Source organism: Chionomys nivalis, chromosome 11 (assembly GCF_950005125.1).
Source record: "Chionomys nivalis chromosome 11, mChiNiv1.1, whole genome shotgun sequence".
NCBI classification, from domain to species: domain Eukaryota; kingdom Metazoa; phylum Chordata; class Mammalia; order Rodentia; family Cricetidae; genus Chionomys; species Chionomys nivalis.
In genome coordinates this window covers 40,427,961-40,455,220 of record NC_080096.1, presented here as the reverse complement: position 1 = coordinate 40,455,220, position 27,260 = coordinate 40,427,961, and the positions used below count along the sequence as shown (strand labels likewise).

General features: G+C 49.3%; 1 protein-coding gene across 1 annotated transcript; it reads left to right on the top strand.

Annotated features, from left to right (window-relative positions):
* Nucleotides 1-1,462: 1,462 nt before the first annotated feature.
* On the top strand, nucleotides 1,463-13,002 carry Ldlrad1 (low density lipoprotein receptor class A domain containing 1). The gene is made up of 6 exons (XM_057785081.1): nucleotides 1,463-1,517; nucleotides 2,035-2,089; nucleotides 4,553-4,678; nucleotides 8,820-8,957; nucleotides 10,258-10,386; nucleotides 12,060-13,002. The coding sequence occupies exons 1-6, from the start codon at nucleotides 1,482-1,484 to the stop codon at nucleotides 12,206-12,208; spliced, it is 633 nt and encodes a 210-aa protein (XP_057641064.1). The 5' UTR covers nucleotides 1,463-1,481; the 3' UTR covers nucleotides 12,209-13,002.
* Nucleotides 13,003-27,260: the final 14,258 nt, after the last annotated feature.

Here is a 27,260-nt window from a genome sequence, read left to right as displayed (position 1 = left end):
AGTTTCCTCATCTGGAAAATGGAGATGGATAGCCTGTCTCATGATGGAGAAGACGAGCTGGGTTAACTTACAGAAAGCATGCCACACAGCGGGTAGTGAAGTAAATGCTCAGAAAACCGTTCCCTTTCATAGCTTATCAGCTTACCTTACAACTGCCGTTGGCCTCCCTTTGCCTACCACAGGCCAGTGGAACTAGGGATAGACAGTTGCCAGCCCCTCAGTCAATGGCTGGCAGGATGGGCCAAGTGTCCCAGTTCACCAGTGTCCCTGAACCTCACGGAATCCAGGTGCTGGCCCCACAACAGTGAATGAAGCCTCCCTTTCATCTTCCCCCACCCTGCGCCAGCACGGGTCCTTCCTGTTGAAACACATCATCCTCTGTTTTGTCAGAAGGCCAACTCTGAGGACCCTACACTCTAGCACCCCTGCATCTTCGTGGGTGTGAAGGGAAGGGACTTTTCCCAGCTGTTGGCAAGACACTTGGTAGAACCCAGGCTTAGTTTCCCAGCCCCCTGGCTCCCTGTGATCTACCTTTGCTTTAGCATTTATTTCCCACTGTGAGAGAATGGTCCAGCGGGGAATCCCTGATGGGAACTCCTGGGGTGGGTTCCAGCAGTCCCTTCTGCTTCCAGGGCCTCAGTCTCCTCTGTGGACTACATTGCTAAGGAATCTGCTCCCTGCTGCGACGGAAGACAGTCTGGGAAGCAGCTAACTCCCACCTGGACATGAGCATCCAAAAAGTTAAAAATGCATATCTCCATACTTTTAGCAAGAATCTATTTACATGTTAGTTTTAGTGGGAAATGAATACTCTTATGTTTATGAATGTGTGCGTGCGTGAGGTGGGTGGGTGGGTGGGTGTGCTTAGCGCATGCGTAGAGGTCAGGACAACTGTGGGGTCAGTTCTCTCCTTGCACCCTCACTATCACTCTGGGACTCGAACTAAGGTCGTCAGGCTTGATGGCAAGCACCTGTACCCGCCCAACCATCCTGCTGGCCCTCAGAAGTGCGTACCTTTCTGATCTAGGTCACCTGCTTATTGAACAGCGCATCAGTGAGAAAAGGAACTTGGCCAAGACTCCTGGCACTTCTGCCCATGGCTTCCTACAGCTTACAATCCTGCAGTATGTTGATGCCGAGGTAAAAAGTATGCTAAGGCCCGGCTCATTTCCTCCACTCACAGTGTGATTGAGGCACCAAGCCCTCTCTCCCTTTCGGAAACACTAGTTTGTCATCTGTGGGATGGGGTGAGGATTCCAACCCCAGGGTATCACTGTCCAACCACAACCCCGGGAAAGGCTTGGTAGGAAGAGGGCCCCCCTGCCCTTTCCTTCACCACTGGGGAGGCAGCCTGGGAGGGGAGTGTCACAAAGGAGGGAACAGCTTTGGCAAAGCCTTTTGCTGTCCCTCCCTCCCCCCAGCTGCCCTTGGTGACCAGGCAGAGGACCTACACTGAGCTTTCTTTACCCCGGTTCCCAGACATGAGTGTTGGAGCCTCGAACAGGATCTTCCCCCAGGTAAAAGCTACCGGAGCCTGAACTGGTTCCTAACCTAGGGGCCAGCCTCGGGGTGGAAAGGGCTCTGGGAAGGGGGTGCCCTAGGACCTATGGCCACATTCACCTGCCCTGGGGATTTACTCCCAGTGAGAGTTAAGTGTCCTAATAGGCAGGCAGAAGCCCAGGGGTTTCGGGCACTGTTCATAGGAGGACCTGCCGGAGTCAATAGACGAGGGAGGAGCAGGTGCTGGGTAGAAGTTGCCCAGTGCTCAGGTGAAAAGCGTGGAAACGCCGGGCGGTGGTGGCGCACGCCTTTAATCCCAGCACTTGGGAGGCAGGCGAATCTCTGTGAGTTCAAGACCAGCCTGGTCTACAAGAGCTAGTTCCAGGACAGGCTCCAAAACCATAGAGAAACCCTGTCTCGAAAAACCAAAAAAAAAAAAAATTTAAAAAAAAGTGTGGAAACATGAAGAGGCAGGATGAGTCTGGGCTGTGGTGACCGGCGGTTTGCCCAGTCTGCTTCTGGTCTCTTGGGCAGGGGGATGCCGAGATCAACTCTGCTGCTGGAGGGAAAGGCCGCCTTGGAGGGGAAGGTAAGAACAGAGGTGGAAGTCAGGCTGAGTGCTGCAGGTCCACCCCAGGAACTCCCCTGAAGCTGATACAGAAAGAGTCCAAGGCTGCTACTACTACGGCACCCTGTCCCAGTGTAGACAGTGAGGTCTGCCCAGCCATACGGACAGCCACTTGCTGGACAGAACTGTTCATTTTCTCTAGCTACCAGCATTTTCTGAGTGGGTACCCTGTGCCTTTTACCTCCTAGGCCACCACACTGAGTCTGTAACACCAAGGACCTCCAAATCCACTTCTGGACCCCATGCTTGATCTGGGTGACTCTGTTGATCTTAGGATAGAGTAGGTGAGCACCATGCCGTTGTCCCTCTTATGGTTCCCCTATTCCTGTGTGGCCAGGACCTTCATAAGATAAGGAAGGAGTACAAACATACAGAATGTCTCCCTAAGCCCCATCTTGGCCCTCTGTTGAGCAAGGAGGAAAAGGGTAGATGCCAAGAATGTTTCTGAAGGAGCTGCCTTGGTTGCCTGGAATCTCAGACCTTTGGTTTCAGGACAGCCCCGGGTGAGTCAGGTACTAGAGGCAGCTGAAGCTAAGAGAGGTTAGGTAATTGGGTCAAGCTAATATAGCATTGAAAAGGAGGTGGCTAAGCCTCAGGTCCTTCCGTGCTCCGTGCTGGTGGCTATTTCCACGTTGTCATTCGGTGCGGCTGGGAGTAGTTGTGACTTTTCTTTCTTTGCTCGGGTGGGCAGCAGCTAAGGAATTTCTGGCTTTAAAGTGGGCATCTCCACCTGGGCAAGAGCTCTGCTTGCCGTTCCAGTCTTGCCTGCAACCCCGCCTTGCACACAGTGTATACTGTACAAATATTTGAGGAGCAGCCACTTGGCTGGACAGAAGCCTCTCCTGCCCAGTTTAAACACAATCTCCCCGGTAACCCAAGTTTACCCTGTGTTTGTTGGCCACAAAGAAGCAACCAGCTAGGACTGTAGGATTATAGGTTCTGATGTCCGGTGTGCTTCCTGTCGACCTGCTGCTCTCTCCTCTACCAGCCCACACCCTCCTGCCTCCATCTTCACTAGCCACCCACCAGCCTCTCCTCCCACCCCCTCTGCCTGGAAAGCCTGCTCTCTCTGGGAGGTCTCTGCCCTGCCCCACCTTATAAGTCAGCTGGTTCTCCCTAGGCCCTGGTATCACCCAAAGCTCCTCAGAGTCTGGTCTACACTTTCCCAGCCAGCCTGGCATGTGACACTGTAGTCAGGTGACTGGAAACACGAGTGGTGTGAATTAAAGGACCCAAATCAGAATCCTGCCCTGTCTTCTGTATCTCTGGTTTGCACACACACAGGATCAGGGAGAGCTGTGGACCGGTTCCACCCTCCTTCCTATGATGTCTGACTCTCCAAGTGAAGCCGTGAAGGCAAGGAAAGCTACTCTCATGCCTTCTACAGAGCAAGGCATCCAGGAGGTCCCTGATAAAGCCAGAGCTATATTGTGAGACTTTGTCTTACAAAACAAAACAAAAAGGAATTAGGGGGGCCAAGCAGAGTTCTAGAGTGTGGGGACATCTGCCAGCTACTCCCATTTCTGCTGTTTCTACAGTGCCTTGACAAGAGCTTGGCACGTGGCAGGTGCACAATGGCATCTGCTGTTTTAGGGTAAGCATTTAACAAACCAGCAAACTATAGAGACCATCATGGTACCACTGAGGCGCAGGGAAGTGAGGCGTCTCATTTGTGTGGCCCAGCTGGGACCTGATGGAGCTGGAACTGGACTCCAGGTAGCATTCTGGATAGCATTAGGACAGATTTTAGGTTGGAATTGTGGATAAGGTCTAGGTTTGAGCATCAGACAGGTATCATGTCTTAGTCCAGCACAGGGTGGCTGGGGCCTTTGCTTCTTTGAGCCCCGATTTGTTATCCACAGAAATAAAGGACTTCCATGTAAATAGAAATAACAGCTGTCGGGGCTGGAGAGATGGCTCAGCGGTTAAGAGCATTGCCTGCTCTTCCAAAAGTCCTGAGTTCAATTCCCAGCAACCACATGGTGGCTCACAACCATCTGTAATGAGGTCTGGCGCCCTCTTCTGGCCTTCAGGCATACAGACAGAATATTGTATACATAATAAATAAATATTTAAAAAAAAAAAAGAAAAGAAAAGAAATAACAGCTGTGATGAAGCTGTGGTCATTTCTCTCATGGGACAGACTGGGCGCATAGATGTCTACTGTCCTATCTCCCTGGTCATGAGGATAGACAAGGAAGGATGGGAAGGGGAGACAGACTCCATGGAGCAGAGGCTAGCCACTGATGGCACTTGGTGATGGTGGAGGGCAGGCAGGACCAGAGTGTCACGGAGGGCTTAGGAGTGCTTTCTCTAGCCCTAATGCTCCCTGATGACGGAGGGCTTCCTGCAGGGCTGGGCATGGTCCTGGGGGGCCGGTCCTGAGAGGACTCCTGTGCCTCTTCACTGTCCTTCCCTCCACAGGCTGTGTCCTCTTCTGCTGCTCACGCCGTGGGGCCTGCCTCTCGGCCTTCCTGCTGCTACTGATGGCCATGCTTGCTGCCTTGCTCGTTGTGGCCACCATCCTTGGACGTCCACCCCACGGACCAGGTCAGGGTGTCAGGAGGGAGGCATGGAGGCTCAGGAGGGAGGCATGGCTTCAGTGACCCCTTAAGGTGCAAAGAGAGATAGATACCTGTGCATGTGTGGACACGAGGCTGAGAGGCCTTTCGCATATCCTTGACGTCATTTCAAGATTTCCCATTTATTTATTTTTATTTATTTATTTATTGTTTTTCAAGACAAAGTCTCTCTGTGTAACGGCCCTGGCTGTCCTGGAACTCACTCTGTAGACCAGGCTGGCCTCGAACTTACTGGCCTCTAACTCACAGAGATCTGTCTGCCTCTGCCTCCCGAGTTCTGGGATTAAAGGTGTGCGCCACCACCACTGCTGGCTTTTACTTTTAATTTCTAATTTTTTTGATTTTTTAAAAATATTTATTTGTTTATTATGTATACAACATTCCTTCCATGTATGTCTGCAGGTCAGAGGAGGGCACCAGACCCCATTACAGATGGTTGTGAGCCTATGGTTGCTGGAAATTGAACTCAGGACCTTTGGAAGAACAGTCAGTGCTCTTAACCTCTGAGCCATCTCTCCAGCCCCCCCCCCCCCTTTTTTTTTTGATTTTTGAGACAGGATTTCTCTGTAGTTTTTGATGCCTGTCCTGGAACTCCCAGAGATCCACCTGCCTCTGCCTCCCAAGTGCTGGGATTAAAGGCGTGCGCCACCACCACCCAGCTAAAATTTATTTTTATGTATATGGGTGTTCTGCCTGCATATCTGTCTGTACACCACATGTGTGCCTGGTGCCCAGGAAGGACAGAAGATGATTATCAGGCCTCCTGAAACTGTAGTTAACAGGGTTGTGAGCCTCCAGGTGGGTGCTGGGAATTGAACCTAGGTCCTGTGGAAGAGCTTTAACAAGTGCTTTTTTAAGCACCAAGCCATCTCTCCAGACCCCACATGCACTACTGAGAGATCCTGACTCTCTCTGACCCCTGAGCTGGGCTGGGAGCTTCATCAGCTCCCACAGCCGGTGCACTTCCTGTTCCCCTCATCTGACCACTCTGGTGCTCTCAGCCACAGACCAGGTTGTGTCCAGAACTTTTCTGCAGTCTGGCTGCAGTGGTGAACCACCCAATGCAACCCCTACCCTCAGGGAGCAGTTTAGAGAACCATATGGGCTTGATCCAATAAACACTCAAAGGCAGGCCTACTGGGGGATCAGGAGTCTGGGACCAAGGCTCTCATCCAGTCAGCGTGGTGAGACTTAGGGTGGGAAGCACCATGGGGAGTGAAAGAGACCTGAGGTGGGAAGGGAAATGGAGCTTGTTTAGAAGAGGGTGTCAGGAACAGCATCCCAGGCCTAGGGAACAGCATGTGTGGAGGTCCTGGGGTGGGAAGCTAAGGAGAAGGAAAGACAAGAGGACAGTGGATGTGAGTGGGTGGGGTCAGGTACCCAGGACCTTAAAAACTGCACTTGGGAGGGTGGCCACATTCCAGGAGCCGAGGGAAGGGACTGTCCCACCCTTCTTCCTTGCTTTCTGACATATGGCTCCATAGCCAGGCAGAGCCACTGCAAGGGATGACCAGGAAAAGTAAAATCACAGCATTCCACATGACAGTGCAGAAGGGGGAGCTGCAGCCATGGGCCTGGGTGTGCAAGTGTGTGTGCATGTGTGCGAGTTTATGTGCATCAGTGCCTGTGTGCATGTAGATGCCTGACTGTGTATGTGTGTGCGAGTATCCGTGGGCAGGCAGATGTGTGTGCAGGTTCCCGCCTGCTTGTGTGTATGTGTGTGTGAGTGTCTGTGTGCATGCAGATGTCTGTCTGCTTGTGTTTACGTGTGTGTGTGTAAATGCCCATATGTTGTTGAGTGGTTTTTTTTTTTTTTTTTTTTTTGACTCTTTACTCTTTGTCAGGCCTCCTGGAACTATAGTTAACAGATGGTTGTGAGCCTCCAGGTGGGTGCTGGGAATTGAACCTAGGTCCTGTGGAAGAGCTTTAACAAGTGCTTTTAAGCACCAAGCCATCTCTCCAGACCCCACATGCCCTACTGAGAGATCCTGACTCTCTCTGACCCCTGAGCTGGGCCGGGAGCTTCGTCACCATCCAGCTCCCAAATACATGGAGACTTATTCCTTTTTTTCTTTTTCTTTTTTAGGTGATATTTTTCTTTCTTTTTATTTATCTGTTTGTTTTAAAGAAGAGAACAAACTATCTTTTTTTCATTATACATACCAATCCAAGTTACCACTCCTATTCCCTCCACTTATCCTCCCACCCCACCCCCATCCACTTCTCAGAGAGAGTAAGGCACATTACTTTGGGGAAGGTTCAAGGCCCTCCCTACTATATCTAGGCTGAACCATCCAAAGAGAATAGGTTCCCAAAAAGCCAGTACAAGCAGTAGGGATAAATCCTGGTGCCAATTCCAGTGGCCCTTCAGTCTGCCCCAGCCATGCAACTGTCAACCACATTCAGAGAGACTAGTTCGGTCCTATGCTTGTTCGTTCCCAGTCCGGCTGGAGTTGGCGAGCTCCCACTGGCTCAGGTGAACTTTCAGTGGGTGCCCCCTCCATGGTCTTGACCACTTTGCTCATATTCTCACTCCTCCCACTCTTCTTACCTATGAATGCCCGGCCTTGGTTTGGCTTGTTTCTAGCCAGCTTTTCTTTTCTTTTCTTTTAAAGATTTATTTATTTATTATGTATACAGTGTTCTGTCTGCATGTATGCTCACAGGCCAGAAGAGGGCATCAGATCTCATTACAGATGGTTGTGAGCCGCCATGTGGTTGCTGGGAATTGAACTCAGGACCTCTGGAAGAACAATCAGTGTTCTTAACCTCTGAGCCATCTCTCCAGCCCCTAGCCAGCTTTTCTTAAATTATCCTATCTACCTTTTGCCTCTGGGCTTTTACATTTCCCTATTCTATATTCCTTTCTTTAATTCTTACTCCATAGCTGGCTGTGTGGCTAGATGGCTGGCCCCTGGCATCCTCTCTCCTTTCCTATTTCTCCCTCTTCTTCCTCCTTCTATTTATTCTCTCTGCCTGGCAGCCCCACCTATTTCTCTCTCCTGCCTAACTGTTGGCTGCTCTGCTCTTTATTAGACCAATCAGGTATTTTAGACAAGTAACAACAGCCTCACAGAGTTAAACAAATGCAACATAAAAGAACACAACGCATCTTTGTATCATTAGATGTTCCACAGCATAGACAAGTGTGACACACCTTCAGCTAATATTCCACAACACCCATGTGTATACAGGTGCCTGCCTACCTGTGTGCACATTGGTGTGCATGTCACTGTATCTGTGTGCATGTGTGTCAGTGTATGTGTGCCTGTCTGTGTGTGTATCTGTTGTGTTTATGCATGTGCACGAAGGTGCAGATATGTGTCCATTTTCCCGTCTGCATCTGTGAGCGTGTGTCCCTAAGAGTGCCTCCTGTGACTAGTTGAAGTAGCTCTGATAACTAGGACGTGACTCATACTGGCACAAACACACCGATGGGCCTGCTGCTTCCCCTCCCTCACTTACACATGTGCCCAGAGGCACAGGCTATTGCTTCCATCCCCCTAGTTTCTCCTTTAAATCTTGGGGCTGCCTCTAGGAGTGAGTCTCTCTTCTGGTAGGGTTTAGGCATACCACTTCTCAGGAGTACTTGGAGGAACAATAAGAATATGGAAGTTTGCAGACTCTTTAAGGTGTACCCAGATGCAAGGGATTGTGACATTTTGTCCCCAGTCAGCACAGACATACCATTTGCAACAAGCTAAACTGGTTCCAGGAGTTCCACCATTAAGGCCATGTGAATAATGGTACACTGCCCTCAATGCTTCCTGCGTGACCAAACCAGTGAGTGAACTGCTCTGCACACTGTGCTATCCATGTTGTCCCCGACATTCCACATACCCCTGGGGCTAGGCTCTGACCTTGATTTTGTAGACAAAGGACCCAGGGGGGCCAAGTCACCTGTTCCTGCCATGATGTGGCAGGGGCAGAGTAGCAGCTTCAACCCCAGAGATGCCATGGAGTTGAGGGTCTGCCGCCCTGATCCCCGCCAGGCCCTCCCGGTGATCAAAAGGGCTCACTGGGGGACCCTGTGCAGGGTCCACCTTGCCCCTCTCAAGGCTGCCTTTATGAGCGTCACCTTCACTCCAGGGCCTCTCTTGTCCCTACAGAGACCCAGTCCTGTGTGACATTGACCAACAGGACGGGCTTCTTATGCCATGACCGGAGGCATTGCATCCCAGCCCACGGGGTGTGTGATGGCGTTCGCACCTGTCCCCACGGTGAGGATGAGGATGAAAGCTTGTGCCGTGAGTACCTCCTCAGTTCCATGTCCCTATTCACACACACCCCCACCCCCAGCCGCTTTAACTCTGCTTACAGCCCTGTGGAGCTTTCTCAGGCACCACCTCTGCGTCCCCATGCCTAGTCAAGCCCTTCTGCGGTACACTGAGGGATCTTTCACCGTCCTCTCCTCAGCCTCTGCCGCCATCCTTCAAGGCAGAGTTCACAAGCTGTCTCTTCCTGGGAGCCTTCCCTGAGTCCTGCTGGGGGAGTCAACAGTTCTTCTTTAGGCTCCTACAGACCCTGCCTCCCTGCCTTGACCCTAGTCACACCGGCATCACACCGGCCACCTCCATCAGGTGCTCCTCTGGGGCAGTCTGTTCCAGTACATGGGACGAGGGTATTCAGAACGGCTTGCCGAATGAGTGAGCAAGTGAATGAATGAATCGGAAGGCCCCATGCCTTAAAACACCTGCTTTTAGGAGCGAGGAGCCTGACTGTGTGGAATAAACATGAAGCATGAATGAGCGAGGAGACGCGCAGCAGGGAGAAAGCTGTGAGCTGGAGGCAGCGGTTGGGACTCTAAAGAATCATTGAGCTCAAATCCAAGAGTGCTGGTACACACTGTAATCTCACCACTTGGAAGGTGGATGCAAGAGGATCAGGAGTTCAGGTCCTCCTTGGTTACACCACAAGTTTCAGGCCAACCTGGGCTACATGAGACCTTTCTCAATAACAACAGAAAGGTTACCTGGTCCACACTGCAGCTCCTATCCCAAGTCCTGCTCCAGCAAGCCCAACAGGGACTACCTGGCCCCTGCTTAAATGCTTCTAGGCTGGGGCATTCACTACATGAGGCTGTCCTGGATCTGTGAGAATTTCGGTTTCTCTGTGTACTATCACCTGACGTAGAAGCTACTTTGGAACTCTGGAGCCCAGTGTAAGGAATCTGGGTTCTGCCTGCTACATCCTGATGAGACAAGGCTTCCTAGCAGGAAGGAACTTGACCCCGGGTTGAAGGTGGAGGACTTCTGCGGTGGTGGCACATGCAGTGCTGAGGGTGGGGGCATACCAGGGCTAGGCAGGGAATGAAGATGCTCCCCAGGCCTCTTGCCACCCGGCAGAAGGTACACAGAGCAAGAATATTCTACTCCTTGGACCCGACCTTCTTCCTGGAAGGCCTCCTATGCCCTTTCCAGAATGGATGGGGAGACCCTGGCTGCACTGCCTGCCTGGTTGGATAGAGTGATCCTGCTGCAGATGGCAGATGGCTGAGGTACTGTGGTCAGAGGTGAACTGTGTCTTGCCCTTCTCGCCCCTCTCTAGGAGATGTGCCCCAGAGCTTTCCCAGCTTCCTCCTGGCCCACTGTGGAGACTCAGCCTCCTGGATCTACTCAGACCAGAGATGTGATGGCATTAACAACTGTGGGGACTGCTCAGACGAACTGAGCCCAGGTGGGGGTCTGGGCACGGGTGGGCAGGGCAGAAGGTGGGGCAGAGGCTGAGAGGGGGGCACTCCGGGTCCCCTGCATGCTTCCCCTGCATCCTGGGAAGAGGCTTCTCACTTCCACTTGGACTCCTCTGGATAAAGAAGCTGGGTATGAGAGACCCTCCTGTGGAGGGGCTTGTCTCCAGGACACTGGCTGGACACGAGGGCACAGAGGGGGACTGAGCAGACACTGCCCTACCTTTTCGGATCCGAGCCTTCTGTCCTGGGTCCCTCCCAGCAACCCTGTGAGAAGGGCAGTGCAGGACTCGTGGCCCCAATTCATAGTTGGGCGATCCCAAGCCTCAAGAAGGGAGCAGCCCCCATAGGAAGGGGATGTGGAGTCGAGTCCGGAGCCAGGACGGGGGGGGTACCCTAGCCCTCCCTAGAGCCTTTCCCCAGGACAAGGAGGTGCTCTAGCCCTCCTTAGAGCCTTTCCCCAGGACAGGGTGTGCCCTAGCCCTCCTTAGAACTTCCCCCAGGACAGGGGGGTACCCTAGCCCTCCTTAGAGCCTTCCTCCAGGACAGGGGGGTGCTCTGCAAAGTGCTTGCTGCACAGCATGGGGACCCAATTCTATCCCTAGGATCCACATGCTGGAAAGGGAGCACTGACCACGGGTCTGCTGACTTCCACACAGCACATGTGTACATGTCAGGTACACGTGTGCATACAACAAATACATGGAAGTAAGAAGTCTTAAGGCAGGGCCCTGAAGACACAGCTCAGTTGGTAGACTGCCTGGCCAGTGTGCATAAAGCCCAGGGTTGATGCCCAGCACCACATAAGTGAGGCATGGTGGTTCATTTCTATAATGCCAATACTCTGAGAGCAGAGGCAGGAGGATCAGACTGCAAGGTCATCTCTGGCTGTAGAGTTGAGGAGTTGAAGGCCAGCTTGAGACCCTGTCTCAAAAGACAAAAGGTGAAGAGCAAGTGAGGAAGACACTGTAGACCATATATGAACACATACAGGTACATGCATCCACCCGTGTGTGTACGTGTCTGTGTGTACACACGTGCGCACACATTCTATCCCCAGTGTTAAATCAACAAACATGTTCTGATCACTGTTGAGGGAGGCCTGTGCCAGGTTCCGGGAGGGATACTCAGGAGCCAGACGTATCTCTGGACACGTCGTGCTGGGGCTGAAAGGAAGTGCTGGGGCCTTGGAGGAACCCACGGACTTCTCAGAAAAGGCTTCCCAAGAGGAGCCGTTGAGAACAGGGCCAACAGTCAGGGATGGCGTGTGCAGAGGAATGCTGGAGCCACGGGCACAGGGCAAAAGACAGAAGAGTGAGGGACCCCCAGGGCATCCAAGGGGTCGCTATGGCAGGAGTCAGGGTGAAGCCGGAAGCTGAGCTGCGGGAGGCGGGATCTACGTGTTTATTAATGTCTGAGCTCTGCCTTGTTTCTTTTACTCAACAACTGAGCGGATGAGAACTGAGGCGTAGACAGGGCGAGCAGGTCTCACAGCCTATGAATCGTGCCGTTCAAACCTTTGCCGCAGGGAGACCGGGCTCACAGTCGCCCCGCCCTAGATGGCCTATGGCCGCAGGAGCTATGGCATGTTGCGGGTTGAGCCCTAGTGTACGCTGAGCCCAGGACCAGTAGCTGCTTCTTCCTCTGGCTCTTGTCTCCCCAGTAACCACGTGCCCGCCTTGTGGCCCCGGCTGGTGGCACTGCACTCCGACTGTCTTCAAGTACTGCAGCTGTATCCCCAGGGTTCTGTGCCAGGACCATGTGCAGCACTGCTCTGATTGGTCAGACGAGTACGCCTGTTCGGGACCCTGAGAGAGCCTCCCTCCGCAGCGTGGAAGCTGGCACCAGGACCCTTTCACCAGAGCAACAAACCCTAGACTACAAGGGTGGGAAGAAGCCTTTGACGTCAACCAGTGACATCTCCCCATTGTCTCTAAATAGGAATTAGCTTTCTCGTTTTCTAGTGTCTCAGCCTCTACTTAAGCACCTCGGCTAACAAGGAGCTCACTACCGTGTTAGACAGCTTCTAACAATGAGGTGAGTCTGCCTCCATTATTTTATGCTCCTTGGCTCCAGGGCAGGCCTGAAGGTCCCATTCTTATTGTTTGGTGAGACAGATAGATAAATGTGTGACTTAAATGTCAAGCAGAGGCGTATAACCCCCATGGATAGAAAATGAAGTACACACACTTACCATCCATTCAGTGCCTGAGACAGAACCGCGGAGCTCAGAGGCCACTGTAGCATGTTGCTCAACTCACCAGCAGCCCCCAGCTGATCACGTGGGATACATGGTATTTTTCTAGCTCCCTAGTCTCCTGGAGGCTTGTGACTGCAGAACGGGAGGCCTGGAGAGGGGATCCGTGCCTTCAGCCTTGGCCCCGCTGCACCCCACGCTCTCCTGCGGGTTTATATTTTGGTCCTGAAGTCAGAGCGAGCCATCCCCCTGCATTCCTTCTAGCTTCAAAGCGCCTAGGCGGGCAAGGATGGACGTACTCATTAGACAGACAAGGAAATTGAGGCCCAGGGAATGACTTGCCCAGGATGGACCCTGGAACTGGGACTTAAAGTCAGTCTGTGGAACTCTAATCTTAGGGCCTTTCCCACTGTTAGACAATATAGCCACACATTGGCTGGGGGGGGGGGAGTCTGTGCACAGGGGATGGTATTAAAGAGGTAGCTTGACTGGACGGTAGTGGTGCGTGCTTTTAATCCCAGTACTCAGGAGGCACAGGCAGGTGGGTGGATCTCTATGAGTTCGAGGAACCAGTCTGGTCTGCAGAATGAGATTCAGGACCGCTAGAGCTATTACAGAGAAACACTGTCTCAAAAAACCAGAAAAAAAAAAGGAGGTAGCTTGAGGGATCAAAAGTAACTCGTCCTAGTCCTGAAAGAGAGACCTGGGATCTGGCTATGGAAGGCCCCTGTTGGAAGACACAGAGGTAGCCTGCTAGAAGTTAATAAAACTGATGCTCTAGCCGGGCGGTGGTGGCGCACGCCTTTAATCCCAGCACTCGGGAGGCAGAGGCAGGCAGATCTCTGGGAGTTCGAGGCCAGCCTGGTCTACAAGAGCTAGTTCCAGGACATGAACCAAAAGCTACGGAGAAACCCTGTCTCGAAAATTAAAAAAAAAAAAAAATGCTAAAAAAACTGATGCTAGTGTCTTGCAAGGTTTGAACTGAAAATGGCACCCAAGAAGCCCGTGAGCTCTGGGCTGGGCCCCCAGAAAAGAGGCCTGAGTCCCAGCCCGTGAGCAGTGTGAGGCCTTGTGGGAAACCTGCGTCACACCATGCAGGGATGAGTGGGACATCAGGGAATGCTGGGCCCCAGTGATCCTGCTCGAGGGTTGGTTAGCCTCAGCTTGACCTTTCTGCAGAAGGTAGGGGCTATCTTCAGGAGGAGGGGCGTTCCATGCTTAGCACAAGTGAGCCCCATGGCGGTTCTCCTCAACCATGGACAGTCCAACAGGCTGGGGTGGCCAAAGCACAGGCATATGTGGAAAGAAAAGATCGTCACTTCATAATAAGAGTTCCAGAGACTCAGAAGAGTCAAAGAAAATCAATTTAGTTTATAATCTTGTAAGGCATCAACCCAGAATGACAGGTTTGCCCCGTGAGTACAGAGAGTGTCTATAAACCCTAACGCATGTCCCTCCCTCCCTTTCGTGACTAATCGGGAGGGCACAGTCTCTCAGGCTACTGTGGTCCCACCTGTCCCTCTCTCCTCTGCATTTGTCTGTCTTTTTCTCGACAAAAACCTTGCATGTATTCATCTGTTTCACATCCTGTTTATTTTAAGGCTTATCCGATGTGTGCAGGCAAGCTTGGCTATGAGTAATTTTCTATCCTAAATTTCTAGTATGGATGAAGGGTAACTTAGCAGAGTTGGGGTAGGGTATGAAGACTAGCAGGCATTAGCAGAGGGCCAGCATCTTCTGTTCAGTTTGTGCTGGGCCTCAGTTGGCTCAAGGCATCTTCGAAAATGAATCATCAGATTTTCCATACGGGGGGGCGGGGGCAGACACAGTAGTGGGCAGAGTGTTGGATCAATATACAGTATCTCAGTTCATCCCGCAGGTGGTGAGGTGACACAGGGGAGATTAAGTCAGGGATGTGGGCTGCTTTAAGAGTATCTAAAAAACCTGTCTCTTGCCAGACAGTGGTGGCACATGCCTCTGATCCCAACATTCAGGAGGCAGAATCTCTGAGTTCAAAGCCAGTCTGGTCAAGGATAGTCTCGAAAACCCAAATAAAATAAAATAAAATAAAATAAAAGCTGTCTCTTGGTGTCTTAGGATGTAGTGAGCTAAGGGCTTCCTGTGTAAGCGTGATGTTCTGGGCTTGGTTTTCGGCAGTCACATGCAAGGCAGGCGTGGGGTGACAGATGTGTGCAGAGACAGGCAGGCCCTGGGGACTGACTGGCCATCAGTCGACCTGATGAACTCTGGTTCAGTGGGAGACCCTTTCTCAAGGAAGAAGGTGGAGTTACAGTGAGATGGCTCAGCAGGAAAAGGCTCCCGCTGCCAAGCCTGATAACCTGGGTTTCATTCCTAGGCCCCACAAGGAGAGAACAAACAAAGAGAGACAAACAGGGGCCTGTCCTCTGCTGACGTGTGCATCCACACAGCTCACAAAATAAAATAAACGGAGTTATAAATAAGGTGGAGAATGATTAACAAAGACATCCCATGTCAACTTCTGGCCTCCATATGTGCATGCACGGATGGACACACACACACGAATATATACACACTCATGCACACATGCACCACACACAATAAATTAATTAAAACCTGTCAGAAAGAAGCAATGCAGCTTGCTGAAGACCGTGGTGGAGGACAGGGCAGATCGGGTAGCGTGACATTTGTGGACCCTGTCACTGTTGTGCCATCTCAGGAGATCTATGAAGGCTGACCAATCCAAATGGAGGCCCAAGCAGGGCCTTGGAGAGGACGCAGCCCAGTAGGAGGCAGGGAAAGGTGGACAGGTGGGTGTTGGCAGGAACAGGGTATGGGCAGGGCTGTACCTGGCTGCTGGAGGAGCTTGGTAGGCTTAGTGCCTGGAGTGTGCAGAGCAGCCTTGGGGCTGGCTTTGGAGAGGGGTCATGGCTTCAGGCCGCAGTTTGTTTTCAGAGGAAGAATACATTGGATTTCTTCATGTGAAGAGGACTTTAAAGAAGGCTGGGGAATAAGGATCCAGCCCAGGCTACTGCGCAGGCTCACTGAGAGGAGGTACATTTGTAAGGGTTTATGTAGAAGACTGGGGTGCCCAGATGGACCTGTGGCTCTCATGAGCATCAGTGGTGGGGGTCTGTGAGCATCTTCACCCTGCCACTGTAGTTCCTGAAACCCCCTATCAGCCTACTCAAACTTCTCACTCCGTCTCCACCCGACTGACCGCGACTCCTGGGCCTGGTATAGCTGCTCACACTGCCCAGAGGCACAGAGAGATGGAGTTGCTTGCCTAAAACCACACAGCTTTCAAAAGCCAGGGGTTCCAGGTTCTCGGGCCCTAGTCCAGAGGCTGCTGTAACCCTCCTGAAACCTCGCTCTCTCAGCCAGGAGGGAAAGTGGAACCTGGCAGGCGCCACAGAACTTGTGCCGGAGGTGGCTGCTTCCTTTCTTGTTTATTGGTCCTTCCCTTCATAAAGGAGAAGGGTGTCATAGCCACCACCCAAACAATTCTCTGTAAGATATTCCAGGAAGATACAGGCCCGGGGCCTGGGCCAAGCTGACCCGCCCCTGGCGCCAGGCCGCAGAACAGCCAGAAGAGACAGCTCAACAGCCAGTGCCAATATTTGCCCTGGCCCCGCCTCCCTGGCCCCAGCCCCAAGATCAAGGCTCTAAATACAACAGGTTCTTTGCTGTGCAAATACGAAGGACTAGATGAATGGAACTTAAGGTGGCTCCAGCTGGGCCCCAGGGTTTGGGTTGAAATCTGCTCTGTTTTAGCCGGCCGCCATCTCTGTTTGCTGGGGCTCTGCTTTCATCCTTAAGCTCACAGAACCACACTGGCTAGAGCCAGCAAGAGGCTCAGGGAGGCTTCCGAGGAAAGAGGACACTGCCTCCCAGAGAGGACAGGGATTGGCTGCACTGCCTGGTGACTGACATGGGGTTCTGACACCAGACTAATTCCAGAAACTCATTTTGTATTCAAGTCTGGCATGTGTCTTTACAACACACACACACACACACACACACACACACACACACACATGGCACACACGGGGGGGGGGGCAGGGACAGGAGATCCTGTCTCAAAAACTTGAACACACATAGTAAAAATAGCTAATGATAAGTTATAGCTTCAAAACTTTTTCTCTTCTTTTTTTAAATTATTATGTATACAATATTCTATCTATATGTATGCCTGAAGAGGCCACCAGATCTCATTACAGATGGTTGTAAGCCACCATGTGGTTGCTGGAATTGAACTCAGGACCTTCGGAGGAGCAGGCAATGCTCTTAACCACTGAGCCATCTCTCCAGCCCCTAGCTTCAAAACTTTTGCATTTGGGAACTCTCTCTCTCCCCTTCCCTCCCTCTTTCCCTCTCTCCCTCCCTTCTGAAACACAATCTTGCCATGTTGCTTTGTCTGGCCTTGAGCTCACAGTCTTCCTGACTCAGCCCCCCAAATGCAGGAAATACAGGCATGTGCCACCAAGCCCACGGGGCCACTGTCGAGGAGGACAGCACTTACTGGAACACAAGCACTACACTACCTCAATGATGAGCCTGAGGTTTCTGTCCTCACATCTATTTATGTGCTGAATTGCACTCATACTGATTCGTGTGTGTTGAATCAAACTTGAATCCTTGTAATGAAACCAATTAGGTCATGGCGTATAATTTTACTGTGGCCTTGAATTTGGTTTACAAAGATTTTATTGAGAATTCATTGTCGATGTTCCTCAGGGACATTAGTCTATAGTTTGTTGTTGTTGTTGTTGTTATATCCATATCTGGCTTTGGTGCCAGAGCATTACTGGCTTTGCAGAACTGGGGTTCCAGATGGTTGTGAGCTGCCGTGTAGGTGCCAGAGCTGAAGCCAGGTCCTCCGCTGAGCCGTCTCTCAGCCTCTGTTAGAAGACTTACTACTATCTCAGTCTCACCGAGTGCTGCATGTTTTTTTACATACCTGTCCTTACTTACGAAGCTTTAGGGGTGCCTCTGTGTCTAGGAATTTATTCATTTCTATGAGATTTCCCAGGTTTTTAAAAACAAAGCTATATAAACATTCTCTAATCATATCTCTGTCTCACTGAATTTGTAGTAATCTTTCCTTTTTACCTCTGTTTTTATTAGTTTAGATCTGCTCTGTCTTTGATTTGTTTGGGTTTGTTCATCTGATTTGTTTGGGTTTGTTCATCTGATTTATTTTCCTATTTAACTTTTATTACATTTATTTAGTGTGGTACATGTGTGTGTTCTTTCCTTCTATTACAAGGGTCCTGGGGACTGAACTCAGGATGTCAGGCTTGGTAACAAGTGCCTCTGTCACTTGCGCCATCTCTGTGGCCCTCCCATTTCCTTTCTTGCCCTGGCCTTTATTATTTCTTGCTATGCACTGTTTTTGAGTTGAGCGTCTTGTTTTTGTAGGACCTTGAGTTGCACTAAAATTAACTTGAGATCACTGTTTTTATAAGATCTTTCTGATTCTCTAGCTAGAAGCTTTCCTGTGAGAACTGTCTTGGGTATATCCCAAAGGTTTTGTACTTTTGTTTTCACTGGATTCCAAGAGGTTTTAAATGTTTACCTGATTTCTTCATTGACTCTTGTTATTCGAGAGTGTTTCTGTCCAGTTTTCATGTATCTGTGTAATTTCTCTAACTCTTCTCTGTTGTGTAATATTATTTTAACTATGTAAAGATGTGTTACATTTGTTTATGCTGCATTTGTTTAATGATGTAAGGATGTGTGTTTAATCATGTAAAGATGTGTTGCATCTGTTTCACCTTGCCTGCCTAAGGCATCTGATTGGTTTAATAAAACTGAATAGCCAATAGCTAGGCAGGAGCTGGTGGGGCTGCCAGGCAGAGAGAATAATTAGGAGGAGAACTCTAGGCCCAAGAGAGGAAGAAAGAGAGACTCCTGGGGCCAGAAGCCAAGCAGCCACCAGGCAGACAGACATAGAGAAGCAGTGAAAGTAAGATATATAGAATTAAGAAAGGTAATAAGCCCCAAGGCAAAGGGTAGATAAAGAGAAACAGGTTAAGTTAAAAGAGCTCGCCAGAAATGAGCCCAAACGAGGTCAAGCATTCAAAACTAACGGTAAGTCTCCCTGTCATGACTTGGGAGCTAGCTGGTGACACAAAAGAAAAAGCTTGTGTCCACTTTTCAATCAATTCCTAATTTTACTACACTATGATTTTATACTATGCAAGAGATTATCTCCATTTTTTTCCATTAGTAAAGGTTGGTTGGCTTGGGAGGTCATCTATTGTAGAGCTGGTCACAAGATTGCTGAGAATATGTGCTCTGTATCCCTTCAAGATGACCAGAGAAACCTGGTGTGAGGCTGCCAAGCTTGGAGGGAGCCTGAAGATCACCAAATCCCACCCCTAGCTGAGGATTGAATTGCCTGTCTACCAGCCCTGCCAAAGAGCCTCCTAGCCTTCGGCACTTCTAAAGGAGCTGGCTTCCTCTGACAGCTGTTACTCTGGGACACTGATTCTACTCGGTTTTCAGTGATTAGGTCCAGATCCAGAAAACGCATCTGCTCCCTCTGTTCCAGGAGAGCATTCCCCTGCAAACTGGGGACCGTCTCCCCAGAGGCATTTCAAGCTGCATAGTCCCAATGGGGTCAGCTTTTAGCCACCTAAACAAGTGGGAGCAGAGCTGGACACGGTGCCCTTCTTTCATCTTGGCTTCCTCTCGTTCCTGATGAGCTATTGTCAAGCTGGCACGGCCACTGCTATCCTGAAAGGTAAGGACAAACGTGACTGGTGCTCTCTGGAGAGTAGAGACTGCTTTCTTCTAGTGCTCGTTCCCTATAGCATACCCACATGGGTCACAGCTCAGTCTTTCTGACGTTAAAACAGCCCCTAGGTTCTCCCAGGTTCTCTTCTGACCACCTTTTCGACTTCCAGTCCAATTGTCTGTTTCTGCCTCCCGTGCCCTTTCTGCGCAGAAGCCAGAGCTGAGCACTCCCGCCATGGCGATCATCCGTTCCTTCTGTCTCTATAATGGTACGCTGTGCTATTTCCCTGTCTGAGCATTTTTTCTTCCTTCTCCATCCTGTAAATACTGCCTCCCCTACGGCTCCGTCCTTAGCCATCTGCGTGTCACCGTCTATTTGAGGGCTTCCTTTCCTTCCTTTGGAATATGATGACCGCGGGTCTTCTGCCCAGACTGTGGAGAAAAACTCACCTCCAAACCAACAATGTCCGGCGAACAACTCCAGGCTTTTTCTGCCTGATTTTATTCTCATGTCTGGCTTCTGCTCAATCTCTCTTCCGGGTTCGTCGCTCTTAATTAAGGAATCCATGTCTGGTGCTGCACCCTCTCAGCTCCCGCGCGGCACTCCGCAGCTGTGGTGTCTGTCTATTCTGGCTCCTCACCACCGAGTAGAGAGCCATCCTGGCAGCAGGTGCTTAACCAATACACACCGAGTGATTGAACACGTCCTCTCGTGCATCCCCCTGCCTCAGCTCACTTCAGCTTCAGAGGCGCCCTTCTGAAACACTGATCCCTGTTCATAGGCTAAAGGCTTCAGTGTTCGGGATCTCCCAAGCCCTTTCCTGAAAGCGGTCGGTCCTTGCTGACCGCCCTGTCTTCTCCACTCCCCTCAGCTCAGCCCACCCGTAGCTCCCTTGGGCTTTTTTGTGGGACTGGTGTGACTAGTTTTCGCACTCCATATAGCCCCGAAGGCCTGGCTCCTCTCCTTCGTGATTTTCTAGTTCATATTCATCCCTCAAACCCACTTGGGCATCGTTATCGTTTGGGAAACATTCTCGCCTCGTAGCTCTTGATGACCCGTTTTAACATCTTGCCGTGGACTAACAGTTCCCAAAGCATGCGGAATCACAGCACTGGCTACGTTCAGCTGAATGTGCAAAGTCACTGCTGTTTCTCACCTGAGGGCAGGAATTGTCGGCTCTGCCTACTCAGGCCACTCTAGGCGCCCAATAATTGTAAAGGGGGTGACTGTACTAGTCAGGTTTCTGCAGAAAGGCAGACAGGGGGTATCTCTGTGGTATTTCTCTGTCTGTCTGTCTGTCTACCTATATTTTCTACCTCTACATACATATCTGAGAGACTTCCTTTAACAAATTGGCCTGTGCAGACATGGGGGCTGGCCAGTCTGAAGTCTTTAGGGCGGGCCATCAGGCTGCAAGTCTCCCCCTCTTTAAGGGGCCTCGGTCTTATCTTCCAAAGATTGTTAGCATGGCATACATATTTTGAAGGGTAATCTGTTTTACTCAGATTTACTAATTTCAACATTAAGCTCCTATTTAAAAAAATACATATATTTAGGAAAATATATGTATAATATAACATAAATACATATAAAATGTTTTAAAAATATATAACAACAATTTTTAAAAGAGAGGCCATAAATTTGAAAGAGAATAAAGAGACATACACGGGAGAGATTGGAGGTAGGAAAGAGAAGAGGAAAATGATGGAATTCTAATCTCAAAAAACAAAACAAAAACAAAACCAGGGCTGGAGATGTAGCTCAGTGTAAGTGCTTGCTTACTGTGTGAAGCCCTAAATGTCACCCTTAGTAACAACATATTGTCACAGTGGCATGCAGGCTGGTGTGTGACCACATCCGGGCACCATACCTGAGTCATCTTGACATAAGACTGGCAACCATGCCGAACCTTAGCTTCCCTGTCGATAAAATAAATACCGTGTCCTAGGACCCTACAAAGAACTCAGGAACTCAGGATTGGCAATTATCTGGGTTTGGCTTGCTCGCCCACTCAAATCCATCATTCGGTGTCTGCAATTCCGCCAAGGAAGTTCACGGTTAACTACTTTCTACAGATGAGGAGACGGAGATTTACTGAGTAGCAGGAAAATGGACGAGACTGGATTCTCTGATTCTCAGCATAGTGCTGATCCGCCTGGGCCCTGAAGGAACATCTTTGACACCTGGGAGAGAGGAAACCGACAGAAGCAGGGGCTGACCTCACTAGTTAGTGTGTGTCTGTTATTGTGTCTAAGTGTACGAGTGCAGGCACGCGCATGACATGGTGCCCACGTGGAGGCCATGGGACGGCTCAGAGGAATCAGTTCTATCCTGTCACCTTGTGGGATCCCGGGCTCAAACTCGGGTCTCGGTTAGGCACACAAGCACCCCCGCCCAGTGAGCCATTGCTCCAGCCCATCCTAGGAACTGCTGAATGTAATTTCTCTTTCCCAGGAGACAGAGTACAAGCATAGCCAGGCCTTAACACCTGGTGGATTAAGAATTACTAACTTGAAGCCAGCAGTGGTGGTGCATGCCTTTAATCCCAGCAGGAGGTAGAGGCAGGTGGATCTCTATGAGTTCAAGGCCAGCCTGGCCTATAAGAGCTAGTTCCAGGACAAGCTCCAAAGCAACACAAAGAAACCCGTATCGAAAAACCAAAACAAAACAACAAGAACAAAAATACATGTCAGTTTATGCTACTCTGCTCTTGAATATGCTTTAACACAAATTATGGAAGCAGGGGTTGGAGGTGGCAGAGTAGTTAAGAGTATGTGTTCTTCTAGAGAACCTGAGTTCAGTTGGCAACACCCACATCAGGTGGTTCACAAACACCTCTAACTCCATCACCCTTTCCTGGCCTCTACAAGGCACCAGGCATGCAGTACACATTCATACATACAGGCAAATAATCATACACCTAAAGAAATCAATCAATGGCAGGAGAGTGGAATCTCAAAAGATTCCAAATGGGTTTCCCTTCACTCCATACACATGCACTCACACAACACATATGCAAATACATACACAAGATACAATAATACAAAAATCAAATTAAAAATAAAAACAAATAGGAAATAACCAGAAAGAAAATTTAAGATAAAAGACTGGACTGTGGAGCCACATGCCTTTAATACCAGCACTCAAGAGGCAGAAGTAGGTAGATTTCTGAGTTAGAAGCCAGCCTAGTCTACAGAGCAACTTCCAGGGCAGTCAGTGCAACATGAGAAACCCTGTTTTAAAAAGCAAAACAAAATGCTTATCCTAAGAGCCAGGGATATAGTTCAATGATAAAACATTTGCCTGGCACACACAAGGCCCCAGTGATCCTTTGTACTAGGAAGTTTGAAAAAAAGAAAAAGACTGAACCTCCCACGTTGGACAAACACAAATGAATGACCCTAGCCATATTATACTGCTCATAATGTTTTATACCAGAGTAGGGTGTTGATGCATGAACTATGGGGACACTGAGCAGGTAGTGATGAGAACACTATCTGCAAGCTGGCCATAAACTCTTGCCCTTCTCCTCATCTCTATAAAGTAAAGCCTAGGCTCTCACTTGAAAGACAAAATGAATTGTTCAGGTCACAAGAAATAGCTGTTTAAAGAATTTATCGGCAAAGAAAAAATGGAAGAAAGGATTTTTAAAAAGGAAGTTTTTTTTTTTTTTTTTTTTTTTTTTAAGATAGGGTTTCTCTGTATAGACCTGACTGCCCTGGAACTGACTCTGTAGATCAGGCTAGCCTTGAACTCAGAGATCTACTAGCCTCTGCTTCCCGAGTACTGGGAATTAAGGTGTGAAGCACCACCACAGGGCTTAAAAAAAAAAGGAACTCTTAAACCAGGTATCGTGGTCACACCTTTAATCCCAGCATTTAGGAGGCAGAGGCAGGCAGATCTCTGAGTTTGAGGCCAGCCTGGTACATAAAGTAAGTTCCAGGATAGTCAGGACTACACAGAGAAACCCTGTCTCAGAAAACAAAACACAACAACAAAAAGGAACTTTAAAAGTACACTATGCAGGCCGGGCAGTGGTGGCGCATGCTTTTAATCCCAGCACTAGGGAGGCAGAAGCAGGTGGATCTTTGTGAGTTTGAGGCCAGCCTGGTCTACAAGAGCTAGTTTCAGGACAGGCTCCAAAGCTACAGAGAAACCCTGTCTCGAAAAGAAGAAAAAAAAAAAAAAGAAGAAAAAAGTACACTATGCAGGCTGGATAAATGGCTCAGGTTAAGAGCACTGGCTGCTCTTCCAGAGGTCCTGAGTTCAATTCCCAGCAACCACATGGTGGCTCACAACCATCTGTAATGAGATCTGGTGCCCTCTTCTGGCCTGCAGCATGCATGCAGACAGAACACTGTATACATAATTAATAATTTTTTTTTAAAAAAGTACACTATGCTTTGGAGTAGTTCTCAGGGGTCATTCTGAGGGTAAATATGGAAGGAAGTTCTGCCTTCCAAAGTAAGCACACAGGTGAGATGTTTGTGATGTTCCAGCTGTCACTGTGATCAGCTCTGACCATAGGCAATGATGTGGCGGTGCCGCTGTGTATTTAGGGTGGGGTCATTAAACTAGGCTCAGGTATGCTGTGTTTGATGAATGACTTATTGGTACTGAGAATTTGGTGAGGCATGCTACTGTTTGTCTAAACGGCATCTTAAAAACAACTTTTAAATATTTATTTTAAAATAGGCAAGTGTGTGTGTGTGTGTGTGTGTGTGTGTGTATGTATGTGCATGCGCATGCATGCACATGCACACATGTTTCTGTGGCTGTCTGTCTGTTCTGTGAGTGCAGGCGCTGAGGCCACAGGCATCGGATTCCTTTGGAACTCAAGTTCCAGGCAGGAATGACCTGCCCAGTATGGTGCTAGGAACCAAACTCCAGTCCTTTGTGAGAGCAGTACAGTTTTAGCCACCGGGAAATCTCCCCAGCCCCACAAATGACATTTCAAAACTCAATTTTATGTGCACAAAACCCCAAAGTGCAGGGCTGGAGAGATGGCTCACTGGTTAAGAGCACTACCTGTTCTTCCAAAGGTCCTGAGTTCAGTTCCCAGCAACCACATGGTGGCTCACAACCATCTGTATTGAGATCTGGCGCCCTCTTCTGGCCTGCAGGCATATATGCAGACAGAATACTGAGAATACTGTATACATAATAATAAGTCTTTTAAAAAAAGAAACCCAAAGTGCACTGTGCTGGTCACAGCATATGGGATAAACAACATAAGGAGGATGCACTTGGCTCAAATGCTCTGTGGTGGTGTGTGGTGGAGCAAAGGGGAGCCAGGGAGGAGACCTCACCTTTATAATAAATACCCTGTCAGCAAAGCTCCTGGAGCCCAAGCTGGCCTTGAAGTTGAACTCACAACACAGTTGAGGATGACCTCAAGCTTCTGATCTTCCTGCTTCTAACCCGAGTACATGGATTACAGGCATTCCCACCATTCAGTCCCTGCTACGTGGTGCTGGGGCTTGAACCCAGGCTTCCACTTATGCTAGTCAAGCCTTCTACCAACTGAGCCACATCTCTCTCAGTACCAATTTTCTGCGTTAGCTCCCAACACCCAAAATACCTGTGGTAAACAAACTCAAAGAAGAAAGGCTGAGAGTGGGCATGGTGCCATAGGCTTGTGATGCCTGCATTTGGGAGGCTGGAACAAGAGGGCTGTTTGGGGTCAGTCCTAACTACGTGCATATCAAGTTCTAGGCAAGCATGGATTACACAGTAAGATTCTGTCTTAAAGACAAAACAGAAAAGGGTTAGCTAAATGGCTCATTGGGCAAAACGCTTTTGGTGTAAGCCTGATGGCCTGAGTTTGATTCCCAGAATCCATGTAAAAGAGAACTGACTTCAAAAAGTTGTCCTCTCACCTCCATGTGCACGCGCGCACACACACACACACACACACAATTTTTTCCCCCAAGGGAGGACTTATTGCTTGACAGAGCTTTTAGGCCTGTGGCAAGGCCAGATATTACACATACAAGAGTAGGGTCCAGACCCTAATAGGGCCCTGGACCTTAGCACAACTGACTCCATGATGAAAGTGCCATTCAGGCTGTGAAACTCAGCACACAGACAGCACCACCTTCCAAAACTAAAACAAAGACCTAATCCATCAAAACCCACAGTTCTGGGAAAGTCTCTAAATGTACTAAATTTTCTTTGTGCCTTCTGTAGTTCCACTTCTGGCTAACTTTTCTTGTTAACTGAAGTGTGTTAATCCAGAACATGGGTTTTGTGCTTAAAATCTCACCCTGAAGCCAGGTAGTACACACTTTTAATCCCAGCACTTGGGAGGCATAGGCAGGCAGATCTCAGTGTGTTCGAGGCCAGCCTGGTCTACAGAGTGAGATTTAGGACAGCCAGGACTGTCACACAGAGAAACCCTGTCTCAAAAAACCAAAATACAAAGAAAGAAAGAAAAGCTCACCCTGAGAAAGGCTCAGTGCTCCACTGGGATCCTGAACACCTACTGTAGCTCCCAGACAGCTAAGGAAGACTTTCTACTGGCTTAGATCCATGTCCGAGCAGTTTTCTCTGGTGGCTCCCCCACAACAGATGAAAACTGCTTGGTTCAACTGCTACAGAGAAAGCAAAGAGCCCTGGCTTTTCTAACATTCCAACCCCGACCCATTAGATAAAACCCACAAATGGCTTGGTTAATCCATTGACAAGATGAATACTCTCATGATCCAGTCACCTCCCAAAGCCCACTTGTGAGCACCATGGCTTCAGGGAATAAGCCTTCAACACCTGAACTTTTGGGTACATTTAAGATCCTAAGCTTAGGGGCTGGAGAGATGGCTCAATGGTTAAGAGCACTGACTGCTCTTCCAGAGGACCCGGGTTCAATTCCCGACATGGCAGCTCATAACTGTCTGAAGATCCAATTGCAGGGGATCTGACACCTTCACACCAATGCACATAAATAAAGTTAAATAAACCATAAAAAAAATTTAAAAAAAAGATCCTAAGCTTAGTGTGGTGGTGCCCACCAATAATCCCAAGCTGAACTACATAGTGAGACATAGTACCTCCAAACACCAAGACAAAAAACAGCCTCTGAGCTGTAACATGCAACGTTTGCATTGTCATAAATTTTACAAGTCTGAACTTTTGGTGGTTGTCTGCACAGCGGTAGCACCTTGTATAGCTCAAAACAGTGAATGAAACCTGAGGCCCACCTTTAGCAGAAACTCAGTCTCCAGAGTGTTTCTGAATGTCAAATCAATGTTTTTAACTTACTGAGATAGTCTCTCCCTTCCTTAGTTGCTCTAAGTCTTGCTGCTAACACGCCCTTTAAAAGGTGGGCATGTCTAGAGAAGGGGTTCTCAAAATGTGGGTCGAGACCCCTTTGGGGGCTGCATATCAGATATTTACATGATGATTAATAACAGTGGCAAAATACAGTTATGGCGTAGCAAAGAAATAATTTTATGGTTGGAGGTCACAACATGAGTAACTCTATTCAAGGGTCAGCATTAGGAAGATTGAGAACCATTGTTGTAGAGACAGAAATAAGATGTAATCCACAAATTCAAGGTATGCATGTTATGGAAATTTTTCCAGTAGCCACAATTATAAAAGTGAAACCAGGCACTTTATTTTTATATAGGTTTGTGTGTGTGCGTGTGTATGCTTTTTGAGATGGTCTCAGCCTAGGCAGGTGTGGAACTCACTAGTTGAGTGATGACTTTTTTTTTTTTTGGGGGGGGGGGTTTCCGAGACAGGGTTTCTCTGTGGTTTTGGAGCCTGTCCTGGAACTAGCTCTTGTAGACCAGGCTGGTCTCGAACTCACAGAGATCCGCCTGCCTCTGCCTCCCGAGTGCTGGGATTAAAGGCGTGCGCCACCACCGCCCAGCACTTGAGAATGACTTTTAATCCCAGCACTCAACAGCCAGAGGGTGGCCGACCTCTGAGTTCAAGGACAGTTT

What these genes read in the sequence shown, in the direction of transcription:
- Ldlrad1 (XM_057785081.1), top strand. Translation starts at nt 1,482, where the DNA reads ATGAGTGTTGGAGCCTCGAACAGGATCTTCCCCCAG. An exon ending in CGAACAGGATCTTCCCCCAG is followed by an intron (nt 1,518 to 2,034) that starts GTAAAAGCTACC and finishes TCTCTTGGGCAG; the next exon opens with GGGGATGCCGAGATCAACTC. An exon ending in AGGCCGCCTTGGAGGGGAAG is followed by an intron (nt 2,090 to 4,552) that starts GTAAGAACAGAG and finishes TTCCCTCCACAG; the next exon opens with GCTGTGTCCTCTTCTGCTGC.